The following is a 14,788-nucleotide window of genomic DNA, read 5'->3' on the forward strand; positions in this document are numbered from 1 at the left end:
GTTAGTGTTAGTAAAAAAGCAGGTAAAGGAGTAAAGTTTGAGGCAAACTAACATCAGTCACTCTGCCGTTCACTTATAGTGGAAGAGGTGCGCCTGGTGAGGGTTTTATCCCCGCAGCTACGTCGAGTCCGCCTACAGGAAATACGTAGGCTGCGACCATGAGACCCGCTACGGAATCGGTCTATAGGAAGGGCTAGTGCCCCTCAAAAATATGAAAATGTATATTAATTTGTGTATAGAGCGTACCAAAATGTCCTTAATGGGGCGTCAACATATGTGTCACGTGGGAGCGGCCACCATACTTGTTGGCTTGTGTCTGGTTTGTTTACATTGAGCGACTATCCTCACTGACCTCACAATGGTGCAGACTTGCTCAGTAAATAAGCACCACAGCAGGTCACGTCGAGGGAATGATCCAGAAAACGGAATTAGATTTTCAGCTTTCCAGCATGGAGACAGCATCAAGGAGGCCAGATTGACGAGTTTACAAAAAGTCGTAGAATGGCTTGGATCTCGGCTGTACGGCTGTAGGAGTGATTCGTCTTAACTCTATTCTGTCATGGCTCATATGAGTGATTTGTGTAACCCTGTTCTGTCATTGGTTCATGTAGGACTTATTTGTCTAACCCTTTTCTTTGATTGGCTCTTAGGAGTGATTCGTCACGTGGGTGATGCGTTGAAGGACCACTCCTCTAAGTCCAGAGGTAAGGTGTGGGCCATCGGCATGGCTCCCTGGGGCATCATCGAGAACAAAGAAGACCTCATTGGTCGAGATGTAAGTACCATTTCCTACATTTAGATGTACACGTACCATGGAGTTCCTACATTTATTTAGACTAGAGAACTTTGGGGGTGGTTCTGGACAACTGACTATCCGACACCGGACACTGCACTCCCTGTGGAGGTGAGGAATCTGTGTGTTTAATTTGAAGTCGGTGGGGCAAACAATTCTCGAGTTACGTGGATTAAGGATAAGGATAAGGAAAACGTTATTGTCCATTAAATTTACATAAAATGGAAATTTGTCTTTGGCACACCGGCAGTCAGTTACAACAATAAAACATTACAAAAAATACACAGATGCATTAAAATTAGTGATGCTCCGAATATTCGGCCGCAGAAAGTAAAAAAGCATTTTCAGCCCGAATAGGCAGAAAATATATCACCGAATAGCGTATGCAAATGATGCATTCAAAAGAGCTGAATAAATGTTTTATGGTCCCATAATAGTGATTATTATTTAAGTGAACTATTTATTTTGCCATAAATCAGGTAGCTTTAAGGTACGGCCATGACAGCAAATTCGGTATTCGGTTTCCAATATTCGGTATTCGATTTCGGCCAAGAATTTCCCTTTCGGTGAATCCCTAAAATACTATATAAAATGCATTCACATAAACACAGCAACAGTGATCATGAACAGTAGGTGTTAGGTGAACTATTTAAACATTTTCTTATTTAAAATGTCCACAGCAGATTTGGTGCATTTATAGATAGATGTACAAGTAACATGGAGTACAGCGAGATCACTGCAATTGTCTGCATTTATCATTGTATCGTGTGTCGTGACTAGGGACGTGAAGTAATTAATTAATTGATAAAATGATAACCTTATCGATCGAGTTAGTTGATAAACTGCGTTTATTTTCTAAATCTACATTTTGCTAAAAAAAATACAAAGGGTGTATTATATTCCTTAATCAAATATTTATTTGACCATTTGACATACAGGGCCAGGCAATTGCATCTCTGTATGAGGAATACAAATTAATTTAAATGTGCTGTCACATCACATGCAAAAGCAGAGACGTTTCTGTGGCTACCAAGGTGAGGGGACTTATTTTAACCGTCCCACATGTGCGTTCCTCGGCCACAAGTGTACGCAGACAGCATTACATTCACAGAAAACTGTCCAATTATAGAACCTCAGTATTTATGATTTTTTTTGTTAACTATTAAGTTTAATTGAATAATGTCTTAATGATCGATTAATCGAGTAACAAATAACAATTTACATCCCTAATCGTGACTTTGACTTGTAGACACATAGAGCAGCATCAGTTTGTTCCATGTAGACACATAGAGCAGCATCAGTTTGTTCCATGTAGACACATAGAGCAGCATCAGTTTGTTTCATGTAGACACATAGAGCAGCATCAGTTTGTTCCATGTAGACACAAGGAGCAGCATCAGTTTGTTCCATGTAGACACATAGAGCAGCATCAGTTTGTTTCATGTAGACACATGGAGCAGCATCAATTTGTTTCATGTAGACACATAGAGCAGCATCAGTTTGTTCCATGTAGACACATAGAGCAGCATCAGTTTGTTCCATGTAGACACATAGAGCAGCATCAGTTTGTTCCATGTAGACACATAGAGCAGCATCAGTTTGTTCCATGTAGACACAAGGAGCAGCATCAATTTGTTTCATGTAGACACATAGAGCAGCATCAGTTTGTTCCATGTAGACACAAGGAGCAGCATCAGTTTGTTCCATGTAGACACATAGAGCAGCATCAGTTTGTTCCATGTAGACACATAGAGCAGCATCAGTTTGTTTCATGTAGACACATAGAGCAGCATCAGTTTGTTCCATGTAGACACATAGAGCAGCATCAGTTTGTTTCATGTAGACACATAGAGCAGCATCAGTTTGTTCCATGTAGACACATAGAGCAGCATCAGTTTGTTCCATGTAGACACATAGAGCATCATCAGTTTGTTCCATGTAGACACATAGAGCAGCATCAGTTTGTTTCATGTAGACACATAGAGCAGCATCAGTTTGTTCCATGTAGACACATAGAGCAGCATCAGTTTTTTCCATGTAGACACATAGAGCAGCATCAGTTTGTTTCATGTAGACACATAGAGCATCATCAGTTTGTTCCATGTAGACACATAGAGCATCAGTTTGTTCCATGTAGACACATAGAGCAGCATCAGTTTGTTCCATGTAGACACATAGAGCATCATCAGTTTGTTCCATGTAGACACATAGAGCAGCATCAGTTTGTTTCATGTAGACACATAGAGCAGCATCAGTTTGTTCCATGTAGACACATAGAGCAGCATCAGTTTGTTCCATGTAGACACATAGAGCAGCATCAGTTTGTTCCATGTAGACACATAGAGCAGCATCAGTTTGTTCCATGTAGACACATAGAGCAGCATCAGTTTGTTCCATGTAGACACATGGAGCAGCATCAGTTTGTTCCATGTAGACACATAGAGCAGCATCAGTTTGTTCCATGTAGACACATGGAGCAGCATCAGTTTGTTTCATGTAGACACATGGAGCAGCATCAGTTTGTTCCATGTAGACACATAGAGCATCAGTTTGTTCCATGTAGACACATGGAGCAGCATCAGTTTGTTTCATGTAGACACATAGAGCAGCATCAGTTTGTTCCATGTAGACACATAGAGCAGCATCAGTTTGTTCCATGTAGACACATAGAGCATCAGTTTGTTCCATGTAGACACATAGAGCAGCATCAGTTTGTTCCATGTAGACACATGGAGCAGCATCAGTTTGTTTCATGTAGACACATAGAGCAGCATCAGTTTGTTCCATGTAGACACATAGAGCATCAGTTTGTTCCATGTAGACACATAGAGCAGCATCAGTTTGTTCCATGTAGACACATAGAGCATCAGTTTGTTCCATGTAGACACATAGAGCAGCATCAGTTTGTTCCATGTAGACACATAGAGCAGCATCAGTTTGTTCCATGTAGACACATAGAGCAGCATCAGTTTGTTCCATGTAGACACATGGAGCAGCATCAGTTTGTTTCATGTAGACACATAGAGCAGCATCAGTTTGTTTCATGTAGACACATAGAGCATCATCAGTTTGTTTCATGTAGACACATGGAGCAGCATTGTTTTAACAGTTTGACAGGCATCTGATTCCTGGGCTGAAATTGAAGATGGTTTCTGAATTGCATTGATACATTAGGGCCAGTGTGATTCATCATTTAGACATGTGTGTGTGTGTGTGTGTGTGTGTGTGTGTGTGTGTGTGTGTGTGTGTGTGTGTGTGTGTGTGTGTGTGTGTGTGTGTGTGTGTGTGTGTGTTTGTGTGTGCGCGCGCGTGCGCGCGTATGTCAGGTGACCAAGTCGTATCAGACCATGTCCAACCCTCTGTCTAAGTTGGCGGTCCTAAACTCCTCCCACTCCCACTTCATCCTGATTGACAACGGGACCTGCGGGAAATACGGAGCTGAGATCCGACTGCGACGACAGCTGGAAAAACACATCTCGTTACAGAAGATTAACACACGTAAGCAATTAAACAGTAATATTAAACACATCTGAGCACTTCTTTTCTCCTCAATTTAGTCATGATACCAATGAATTCCTCCCCACACACATTTCTGTGTTGTCACTGCTGTTGTATCCTCCACCGGAAGGATTTTCTATTGTATCCTACTGGCTTCCCTACCAGTGAGGAGCCCCCACCGGGAGGATGTTCTGTTGTATCCTACTGACTCCCCTACCAGTGAGGAGCCCTCACTGGGAGGATGTTGAGCCTCTGTCCTACTCCTCCCGTCCAACACTCCCTGCTGACAGGCTCCGCCCCCAGCCTGTAGGAGTACATACAATGACAAATATCACCTTCCTTCCCTCCCGTGAACACGGGCCAATTTGTATCCGTATAGAGTAGCTGGTTGCACCACGGTAGATTTGAACCCACAACATCTGCCATGGTGGACATTTACCTTTACCACCGCGCCACCCGCGTGTCCGGACATTATGACGAATGCAACAGTACGTTCTCCCGGTGAGGGCTCGACACTGGCAGGTGAGACAGTAGGATACAACAGTGTTTCCTCCCGGTGGGGGCTCCTCAGTGAGCCACTAGAATACAACAGTATGTCTTCCCGGTGGAGGCGTACAGTTTTTTTGAGTGGTCCCTTACAGAGCTATGTGTGTGGCTGGGTGGCTGGCTGGGTCTGAGCACGAAAACAGAATGGTTGTTTTTCACCACCTGTGCGCAACCTAACACACACACAAACACATACAGGCAGGTGTTGGGTGAATTTCACCTGTGTTCTGTGATAGAGAAAAATCCCATACAGCCACAATGGACTTTTTTTGTTTGTTTATTTAGTTTTCTTCACTGGACCATTCTCACGTGTCCCAGGAATGCGTGGACCAGAGAAGTTCCCAGCTCCAGTTCGTTCTGTTTTTAGGAATATTTTTAAAATAATATGTTTTCACCGATTTTGCCTCCCCCCTGTTTTTAAACCAGTGGAGCAGAGGTTTTCATACCAGTGTTGCGGACTCCATTTCTTCTTCTTGTACTGCCATTTGTCCAGCACCTGGGCTGGACAAATTGACTCCGTGACCACTGCAGGGATTATAGTCATAGTGTGCCATTCCAACCATGTCATTCATCAACTCGTCGCTGCAACGATGGCCCACCGCCGGCCTGCAGGTCCATCTGAAGCTGAAGGCTCCAATGTCACCTGGTTTCTGATTTAAAGCTAGACGCAGCACTTGGGTTGTCCATCTCAGTATTCACCCTGCCCATTGTAATTTGTGCGTGCATGCGTGCGTGCGTGTGTGCGTGTCAGGTCTGGGTCAGGGTGTCCCATTGGTCTGTCTGATCCTGGAGGGCGGTCCTAATGTCATCAGCATAGTGTTGGAGTCTCTGAGGGAGGAGCCTCCCGTCCCCGTGGTGCTGTGTGACGGAAGTGGGCGGGCCTCCGATATCCTGTCCTTCGCACATCGATACTGCTTGGAAGACGGGTCAGTGTCACCAAAACACACACACACACACACACACACACACACACACACACACACACACACACACACACACACACGCACGCTCACGTCACACACGTCTCACACACACAACTTTATTATATTTGAGGAAGAATATAAGGGTGAGTGTCACCAAAACACATACCTTGTATTATTGTATTAAATTTGTATCATTATAACCCATTCAGATTCAGAACACCTATGCATTAGTATAGAGGGTACGCACATGCACATGAGTGGCAAAGTTTAATGTTGTTTAACCCATTAAGACCTGACGCCGGAAAAAGAAATGTCTTCTACTGTCAGGTGGACAGAAGATGGTGGCGTACTCATAGAGAGGCTGGGGAATTGGGAGTTGGCTTTACTAAATTGAGACTTGAAATGGAGGAAATGTTTTTTCTTTTTTCTTTTGTCTTGAAGGGGCATGATTTGTGCAATAATACTCTTTTCATTGTGTCTGCCCTATGATTCCTGAGATCTATACTATTGAAATTTCAATAAAAAGATTACAAAAAAATAAAAATAAAAAAGTCTTCTAAATCCTAACAGTTTTCTGAAAAACCTGTTTCTATATCAGTGGTTCTCAAACTTTTTCATGTCAAGGACAAGTGACAGTGATTGACAGCTGTCATTGTGTCATCAGAGTGATGATTGACAGCTGTCATTGTGTTGTCAGTCTGATGAGTGACAGTGGTTGACAGCTGTAATTTTTTCTTCAGGGTGATGAGTGACAGCGTCAAAGAGCAGCTGCTAGTGACCATCCAGAAGACCTTCAACTACACTCAGAGCCAAGCTCAACACCTCCTCCTCATGGTGACAGAATGCATGAAGAAGAAGAGTCTGGTATGTATCAAATAATAACTAGAACTGCACTCTGTCGAGTGCCTACTTGCTTGTTGCACACCTTGCCATAAATGGCCTACTAGTGGGCAAGCAGAGCGTGCAAGTACTGTAGACCGCTACAAACTTTCAAATCTCAGCCTCTCTGTGAAGGAACGTTTGCAATATTGAATTATTAGGTTTAGCTATTTGCTACGTATCTTGCTTTTGGAGGAGAAAAAGTAGTATTTTGAAGTATGGTAATGATGATTATGCCTGTTATGGCAGTGGTGTCAGATTACCGGTACATACATGTATACATAGGGGCATTTACCTTTAGTCCACCCGACACTGAAACATGTCATCGTTATGTCACCATCGATAACCAATTATACCCTGGCATTGGTACATATATTCATCACGTCATATGCTCATATGTCTATATATGTTTATATGTCTATACGAATGTAATTTCTGAGTAATTAGTGGTACAATGTGGTTACTCGGGTGGTTTGATGCGTATGTCCCTTACACTGAAACATATCATTACGTCACCATCGTAAACCAATTATACCCTGGCATTGGTACATACTCTTCATCACGTAATGGGACAACCGCGAAAACATACCTGCACCGTCTGCTTCCGTATGTCCGGGGCAAGCATATGACGTCATATCATATGCATTCTAAGGGACATTGGTACATAACTTCATCACGTCATGGGACATATGCTTCGTAGCATGACGGAAAACATACCTGCACGCCACGGCCAGCTTGGTGCCAGCATATGACGTCATTATACTGGCCCTGGACATATGCATCGTAGCACCTGACTGATAACATTACTTGCATGCTCTGCTTGCGCAAGTAATAATAATAATAATAATATTATGTAATAATAATATTCTGACATAATACATTGGGATTTGAGTGGGATTTTTCTAACACAGTTCTTATTTAACACAATTTGAATTAATCTTTAACCCCCTTTGACTGCTGTTTTTTTTCATTGATCGATCCGTGAGAAAAAAATTGAAAAACGGAGGCGATCGCATTGCGCTGCGTTGTCCCATAGGATTGTGTGGGGGTTTTCCACTGGCTCCCACAGGCAGGGGGAGACTCGTTTTTTCCCGGTCACGTGATCCACATGTGTGACGTGTCACAAAGAACCCGTGGAAAACGTATGGCGTCTCATAAGTGTTTTTAAAAAATCTGTGGGAATTCACAATGGAGGAAAAACGCAACCCAGACTTCAGACCCAGGTAGGATATGTAAATGACGTCAGACTTTGGTGCTCTGGGGACCCTCCCGGTTCCCATGGGGCCACTATACAGTACATCCTGAGCCACTGATGAATGGTAACATTAATACCATGCAGATCACAGTGTTTATAGATGAATGGTAACATTTGTACCATGCAGATCACAGTGTTCCGTATGGGTTCAGAGGGACAACAGGATATTGAGATGAGCATCCTGACTGCACTGCTGAAAGGTACCGCACGCACGCACGCACGCACACACACACACACACACACACACACACAAACACACACACACACACCGTAGACTCGTAGAGAAGGGACTTAACCCTAGAACACTAAACACGGGTGATTTTCACCCGGACAATATTGTTGTAATTTTCATAATGTTGCTCATGAGGTCTGAGGTGGGTCTTTAAGTACCTTCATGATGCTCAGTGACATCTTAGAAGGTAGGTTTGTTTCCCTGCCCACATCCCTGTTTTTTCTACAGGCAGGTGTTCGGTCAATTTCACACGTCTTTAGTGATAGTGTGATAGAGAAAAATCCCATACACCCACAATGGACTTTTTTTGTTCGTTCTTTTCCTTCACTGGACCATTGCCATGGAATGGGTGGACCACCCAGCTCCATCCATTCTATGATTATTTGTGAAAAGTCATGATAAAATATTAAAGAAGAGTACCTCAAGTTGCCATGTATTGCTGTATTTCAATATATTTTGATGATAATTATTTAATGGAATATTTTATTATATTTATTTTAATATATTTTGGGTAAAATATACCTGTAGTGATGGTGTAACAAAAATGTGTGTGTGTGTGTGTGTGTGTGTGTGTGTGTGTGTGTGTGTGTGTGTGTGTGTGTGTGTGTGTGTGTGTGTGTGTGTGTGTGTGTGTGTGTGTGTGTGTGTGTGTGTGTGTGTGTGTGCGCGCGTGCGTGTAAATACTCTGTTACAAGTAAAAGTCTGGAATTCAAAATGTACTTGAGTAAAAGTACAAAAGTATCGATTAAAATGTAGGCTACTTAAAGTATACTTATATTGCAGAATGTCACATTTCACACGTGCAGGTACAAACGCATCTGCCAAAGATCAGCTGAGTTTGGCATTAGCATGGAACAGAGTGGACATCGCTAGGAGTCAGATCTTTGTCTACGGACTTCACTTGCCGGTCTGTCACTCTCTTCTCCCTTCCCTGAAAGACCCTGGGCAACGCTCCCCACATCCTAGACTCTTCTCCCTTCCCTAAAACGCCCTGGACAACGCTCCACATGTCCTAGACTCTTCTCTCCCTTCTGTAAAACACCCTGGACAACTCTCCTCACGTCCTAGACTCTTCTCCTTTCTCTAAAACGGCTGACTCACTACAATGTCTGTGTCAGATTTAATGTCTACAAATTGTAAATGGTTGTAATTGTAACGTTAGCTGTTCTGCTGTCCCTCCAGCCGGTCAACAGTATGAACAACACCCTGGACAAGCCCAAGAGTCCTGCGAGAGCCGCAGGAGGGGGGGGAGGGGCGAAGGCTCGCTGGAAGAAAGGTGGAAAAGGAGCAAAAAACAAACCTGAGCCTCCTGAAGAGACCGACCCCAGGAAACTGGAGCTACTCAACTGGGTAAAAGACCTGTCTGTCTACATGCAAACATGACCCGCTTTAATTACTTCAGTATTATGTAGTTTAATGACTAGCAGAGTTAACATTACTCTAATAGTGATCCTCTGTCTGGAGTGAGTGTGGAAATATAGTGTCCTTCTGGAGTGAGTGTGGAAATATAGTGTCCTTCTGGAGTGAGTGTGGAAATATAGTGGTCCTCTGGAGTGAGTGTGGAAATACAGTGGTCCTCTGGAGTGAGTGTGGAAATATAGTGGTCCTCTGGAGTGAGTGTGGAAATATAGTGGACCCCTGGTGCTGGAGAAAATAGTGGTCCTCTGGAGTGAGTGTGGAGATATATTGGCCGTCTGGAGTGAGTGTGGAAATATAGTGGTCCTGTGGAGCGAGTGATCATCATGAAAGTTGCCCACCTCTGATCGATCCCTGTCTGTCTGTCTGTCTGTCTGTCTGTCTGTCTGTCTGTCTGTCTGTCTGTCTGTCTGTCTGTCTGTCTGTCTGTCTGTCTGTCTGTCTGTCTGTCTGTCTGTCTGTCTGTCTGTCTGTCTGTCTGTCTGTCTGTCTGTCTGTCTGTCTGTCTGTCTGTCTGTCTGTCTGTCTGTCTGTCTGTCTGTCTGTCTGTCTGTCAGGTGAACTCGTTGGAGCAGGCCATGATGGATGCCTTGGTGTTGGACAGGGTGGACTTCGTCAAGCTATTGATAGAAAACGGGGTGAACATACACCACTTCCTGACCATCCCCCGCCTGGAGGAACTCTACAACACGGTGAGAAGAACACACAAATCTAGTTAGATACAGTTTGTTAACAAAACAAACACAAAGGCAAAGCCGTGGTGGAGAGGGTATATGGTTCGGTGGGCTAAGGTCCGAGACCTTTAGCTCTCACTGGACTGCAGTTGCAGTCGAGTTTACTGCGGCTGGGATGAGGATCTCCAAATCTGACTATCGGAGGCTATGGTTCTCAGCAGGAAACCGATGGATTGTGCAGTTCAATAGGGAATGAGACATTGCCCCATGGGTGAAGGAGTGTCTTGGCGTCTTGTTCACAAGTGAGGGGAGGACGGAGAAAGAGATCAGTCGGAGAATCGGAGCGGCAGGGGCAGTATTGTTATTGCAGTCGCTGTACCGCACTGTGAAAAGAGAGCTGAGCCAGAAGGCAAAGCTCTCTGTTTACTGAGGGTGAAGTTACTAATGTTGCTCTGGAGAGAGAAGTCTCTCTGGTGGAGCTGTTGCCCCGGCGACCCGACTACGGATAAGTGGTTGAAAATGGATGGATGGAGAAATGAAAAGTATTTTTGAGGTGCTAAACATATAGCTCATTCATGTTCATTGGGCTCGGTTTAGAGTCCTTGTTCCCTGTGAGTCACTCAGTTTAAAGTCCTTCATTGGTGTTACTTAGCTCCACCCCCTCTTCTGATTGGTCAATATGTCATAGTTTGTATAGTTTGCTTTAACTGTTGAACAGTTTGTCATACAGAGTCCTCTCCTCTTCCACAGAGACTGGGGCCAACCAACACACTGCACTTTGTTGTCAGAGACGTGAAAAAGGTACAAATACACACGCACGTGCGCAAGCGCACACACACACACACACGCATGCATACACACGCATGCATACACACACACACACACACACACACACACACACACACGCGTGCGTACTGTACGTGTGGAGGTGGCAGGTGAGTCAGTAAGATACAACAGCAGTGACAACACAGAAGTGTGTGTGGACAAATTAATTGTTAAAATTAAAAGAAATTGGAGAAAAAGAGATTAGAAGCAAAAAAGCTACATTGTGCATTAATGCCATTCATTCTGGTGGCAGTAGTGAGTTCCCTCCTACCTGCATCTGGTCTCTCTCAAGCAGAAACGATGAACCCAAAGCAGCGGGACAAAAATCTGATATCTCCATAATAATTTCGTGTTGTATAGTCTTGTTAGGTTGTGTTTACATGTGTGCTGTGGCACAGCTTCAATACGTCATCAGTCTCGCGTTGATCCCGCCTCTAGTGGCCGCATACGGCCGCATATCGCTTCGATCAGAAGGAACTGGTTCGGAGTACATCGTCTCTGCTCGAGAGAGTCCAGATGCAGGCAGGAGGAGGAACTCACTACTGCCACCATCTGGCGGAGGTTAATTCAGACATAGCAGGATTAAAACACCTTTATTAAACTCTACGGACCACAAAGGACCCGATCTGACTGATTGATTGATTGATTGATTGATTGATTTCTCGAAAGCTTAGTAGAAATGCTAAAAAGCGCTGCATGGCAATATGCTATCTAGGAAATTCCGTTAATGACCTTTATGTGACCTTCCAAGGGAAACCTGCCACCTGACTACCAGATCACCTTGATTGACATCGGATTGGTTCTGGAGTTCTTGATGGGCGGAGCCTACCGATGCAAATACACCAGGAAGACTTTCAGGACGTTGTACAACAACCTGTATGGACTGAAACGAGTGAGACCACATGCATTTACATATCATTTACATACGACTACATTTTAGAGTGTGGGTGCTCGGGTGGCACAGTGGTAAAGTCCTAGACTGGCGGGGCCAGACTCGTAGCATGGATTCACTGACGCTTCGGGGAGGAAGTGTCAGTGAATCCACGCTATGAGTCTGGCCCCGCCAGGCTAGGACTTTACCACTGTGCCACCAGAGTCCCTGTCCACCCCCACGGAAATTGTGGGTTGGAACCCGTCAGCGTGTAGATCTGTTCTGCAAAATGGTGATGTATTTTGCGTCACAGCAAGGAAGCTCTGTCTATCTGAAGGAAAGGTATGGACGGCGGGGAATGCGCCATGACACTCATGGGTGCAGGCAAACAGGGAAAATGCCTTCTTTTATATACAGTATACCTTGCATCTAAAATGGTGTACAGGGCAATAATGTCGTTTCATACAAACACAAATAAAGTGCACAGTAAATATGAAAGTGACAAGGATGAAATGTAATGCATTGGATTTCCTATGGCATGCATCATTATTTGTGCACAGAGAGGAAGCAATTGCACGACTGGTGTGCTAGAACTAGGCACACTTATAAACAACACTAATTAGGGTGGCTGGATGTCCATCTGAGCCTGTCTTGCATCCTTCATTTCGGAGTGCCGTTTTGTCCACGTTATATTTATAGCTGATCACCCAGATTCACCCACTGCCTAAACTAAACTAAACTACTAGCTCTGTTAGGCTGTTCCACACCCGGACAGTGGTGAGGAGAAAAGCTTTAGTCCAAGGAGTGTGTATTGGAGCCTGGGAGGCTGAGAGCATGTTCTGGTGTGGCTGTGCATGGGCGGCTGGTTCACTGTCCTGCATGCGTACAGTGGAGGGAGGTGGAGCATGTCCTCATGTCCTGGAGGTCTGTGGAGCAGTGGTCATAGAAACGTCATAGATGACTGTCATCACAATGATCACACATATACCGGTACCCATACATGGAGTTCATCCCTGGCCCGGTGTATATATGTTGTCAACCGAGTGCCATTGAGTGAGTTCGTCAGTTGCGTAGCATTGCACACAAGATCTGTTTCTGGACTGTAGCACTCGTGTATTTAGACCGTGGTAAAAGATGGTGGCGACAGTGGCCAAGCTGGGAGCAAGAAAGAGGAGGAGGACGGTGGCAGCGAAAGCGTCTGGAACAGTAAGGCGCAGAAGACGCAGGGCCGTGTCCGCCATGTCCGCCAGCCCCCTCCCCAGGAGGCGCAGGAGGAGGGCCGCCACCTCTGTGGCCAAGCCCAGGAGGAGGAGACGCAGGGCAGTCTCCGCTGGTTCAATGGCCAGTCCTCTGCCCCGCAGGAGGCGCAGGAGGAGGGCTGCCACCTCCGTGGCCAAGCCCAGGAGGAGACGCAGGGCCGCCGTGTCCGCCACTCCTGTCAGACGCAGGAGGAGGACCGCCAGGAAGACGGTAGGGAAGAGACGGATTGTGAGGAGGAGGAGGAGGATGACAAGAAGAGCGTAGGGAAGTTGAGACAGACAGACTCTAGGAAGGCTAGAGAGAGACCGTACGAAAGCTAAGATGGACAGATTGTATGAAAGCTGAGAGGGATATACTCTAGGAAATCTAAGATGGACAGACTGTATGGATGCTGAGTGAGAGACAGACTGTAGGAAAGCTAAGATGGACTTCCTTCCTGAGAGAGATTTTTCATTTTTGAGATGTGAACATCACCTGTACTTTCTCGATGGGCAAGTGCTTTGTAGGGAAGCTAGAGGGGGTCAGACTGTAGGAGAGCTAGGAGGAACAAGGCATTATTTGAATTTGATGGTTTGCCAGAATGTGGTTCTTTGGAGTGCTCCACTGAAAATTATGGACGTCTTAATTTAACATTTGTTAATGGACCGGTGGATCCATTTAGACACTCATAGTTAAATTAGCACTCTCGACTTATGTGCACCTCAACACACAGAATGCCTTTCTCTATTCATCATTTGTTTTATTGTATTTGATCTGAACTACTTCCTCGTCTGTCTCCATGTTCATGTTGCCACTTTAACTCTAGGGGGCAGCAGAGAGCGTGAATTCAGCATTAAGGTGGTGTTTTTTGTTGGAAAAAGACATGGTCTCTGATCATGGCAGTAGGCCTAGTTTCGTTTCTTTTTTTCCTATTTTTATTTATTTTTATTTAATTATATTTCATATAATTTATGTTTTTGTGATCCTAGACATTTGGGCTGCTAACTCTACATTTCCCAGCTGTAAATACAATAGTTTGCTTTATTCTTTTTTGAGGGCCGCTAGCCCCTCCTATGCCCAGCTTTGTGCGTCTGTGTGTACTCCATAGTGATTATTTGACTGGCTGAGCACGAAGGTGATGTATGTTGATGTATGACAAGACTGCCCCTCACTTCACACATGTAATTTAATATTTAAGATGTAAGATTTCTGTAACCTGTTGGTTTGGCCTCTCTCAAGCAGTCTGACATACCTACCAGAGAAGACCTGTCAGTCTGACAGACCTACCAGAGAAGACCTGTCAGTCTGACAGACCTACCAGAGAAGACCTGTCTGTCTGTCAGTCTGCCAGACCTACCAGAGAATACCTGTCTGACAGACCTACCAGAGAAGACCTGTCTGTCAGTCTGACAAACCTACCAGAGTCTGTCTGTCTGTCTGTCTGTCTGTCTGTCTGTCTGTCTGACCTACCAGAGAAGACCTTTCTGTCTGTCAGTCTGACAGACCTACCAGAGAAGACCTGTCTGTCTGTCAGTCTGACAGACCTACCAGAAAATACCTGTCTGTCAGTCTGACAGACCTACCAGAGACGACCTGGCTGTCTGTCAGTATGACAGACCTACCAGAAGACCTGTCTG

The 14,788-nt window shown here is 44.8% G+C and overlaps 1 protein-coding gene across 1 annotated transcript in view; it reads left to right on the top strand.

The window, feature by feature from the left end:
- Positions 1-14,788, top strand: part of LOC310854617 (transient receptor potential cation channel subfamily M member 1-like) — a gene marked incomplete at both ends in the record, with an annotated part of 67,222 nt that overhangs the window by 10,480 nt on the left and 41,954 nt on the right. Inside the window, 10 exons of the mRNA XM_083759292.1 lie at positions 651-775; positions 4,120-4,291; positions 5,589-5,763; positions 6,501-6,624; positions 8,022-8,094; positions 8,933-9,033; positions 9,309-9,476; positions 10,100-10,234; positions 10,967-11,017; positions 11,793-11,933. Of these exons, the coding sequence (XP_083615418.1) occupies positions 651-775; positions 4,120-4,291; positions 5,589-5,763; positions 6,501-6,624; positions 8,022-8,094; positions 8,933-9,033; positions 9,309-9,476; positions 10,100-10,234; positions 10,967-11,017; positions 11,793-11,933 (1,265 nt within the window). The remainder of the gene's footprint in view (positions 1-650; positions 776-4,119; positions 4,292-5,588; positions 5,764-6,500; positions 6,625-8,021; positions 8,095-8,932; positions 9,034-9,308; positions 9,477-10,099; positions 10,235-10,966; positions 11,018-11,792; positions 11,934-14,788) is intronic.

The sequence above is a fragment of the Protomyctophum parallelum genome (genome assembly GCF_964188405.1).
Source record: "Protomyctophum parallelum genome assembly, chromosome: 2".
Taxonomy (NCBI): domain Eukaryota; kingdom Metazoa; phylum Chordata; class Actinopteri; order Myctophiformes; family Myctophidae; genus Protomyctophum; species Protomyctophum parallelum.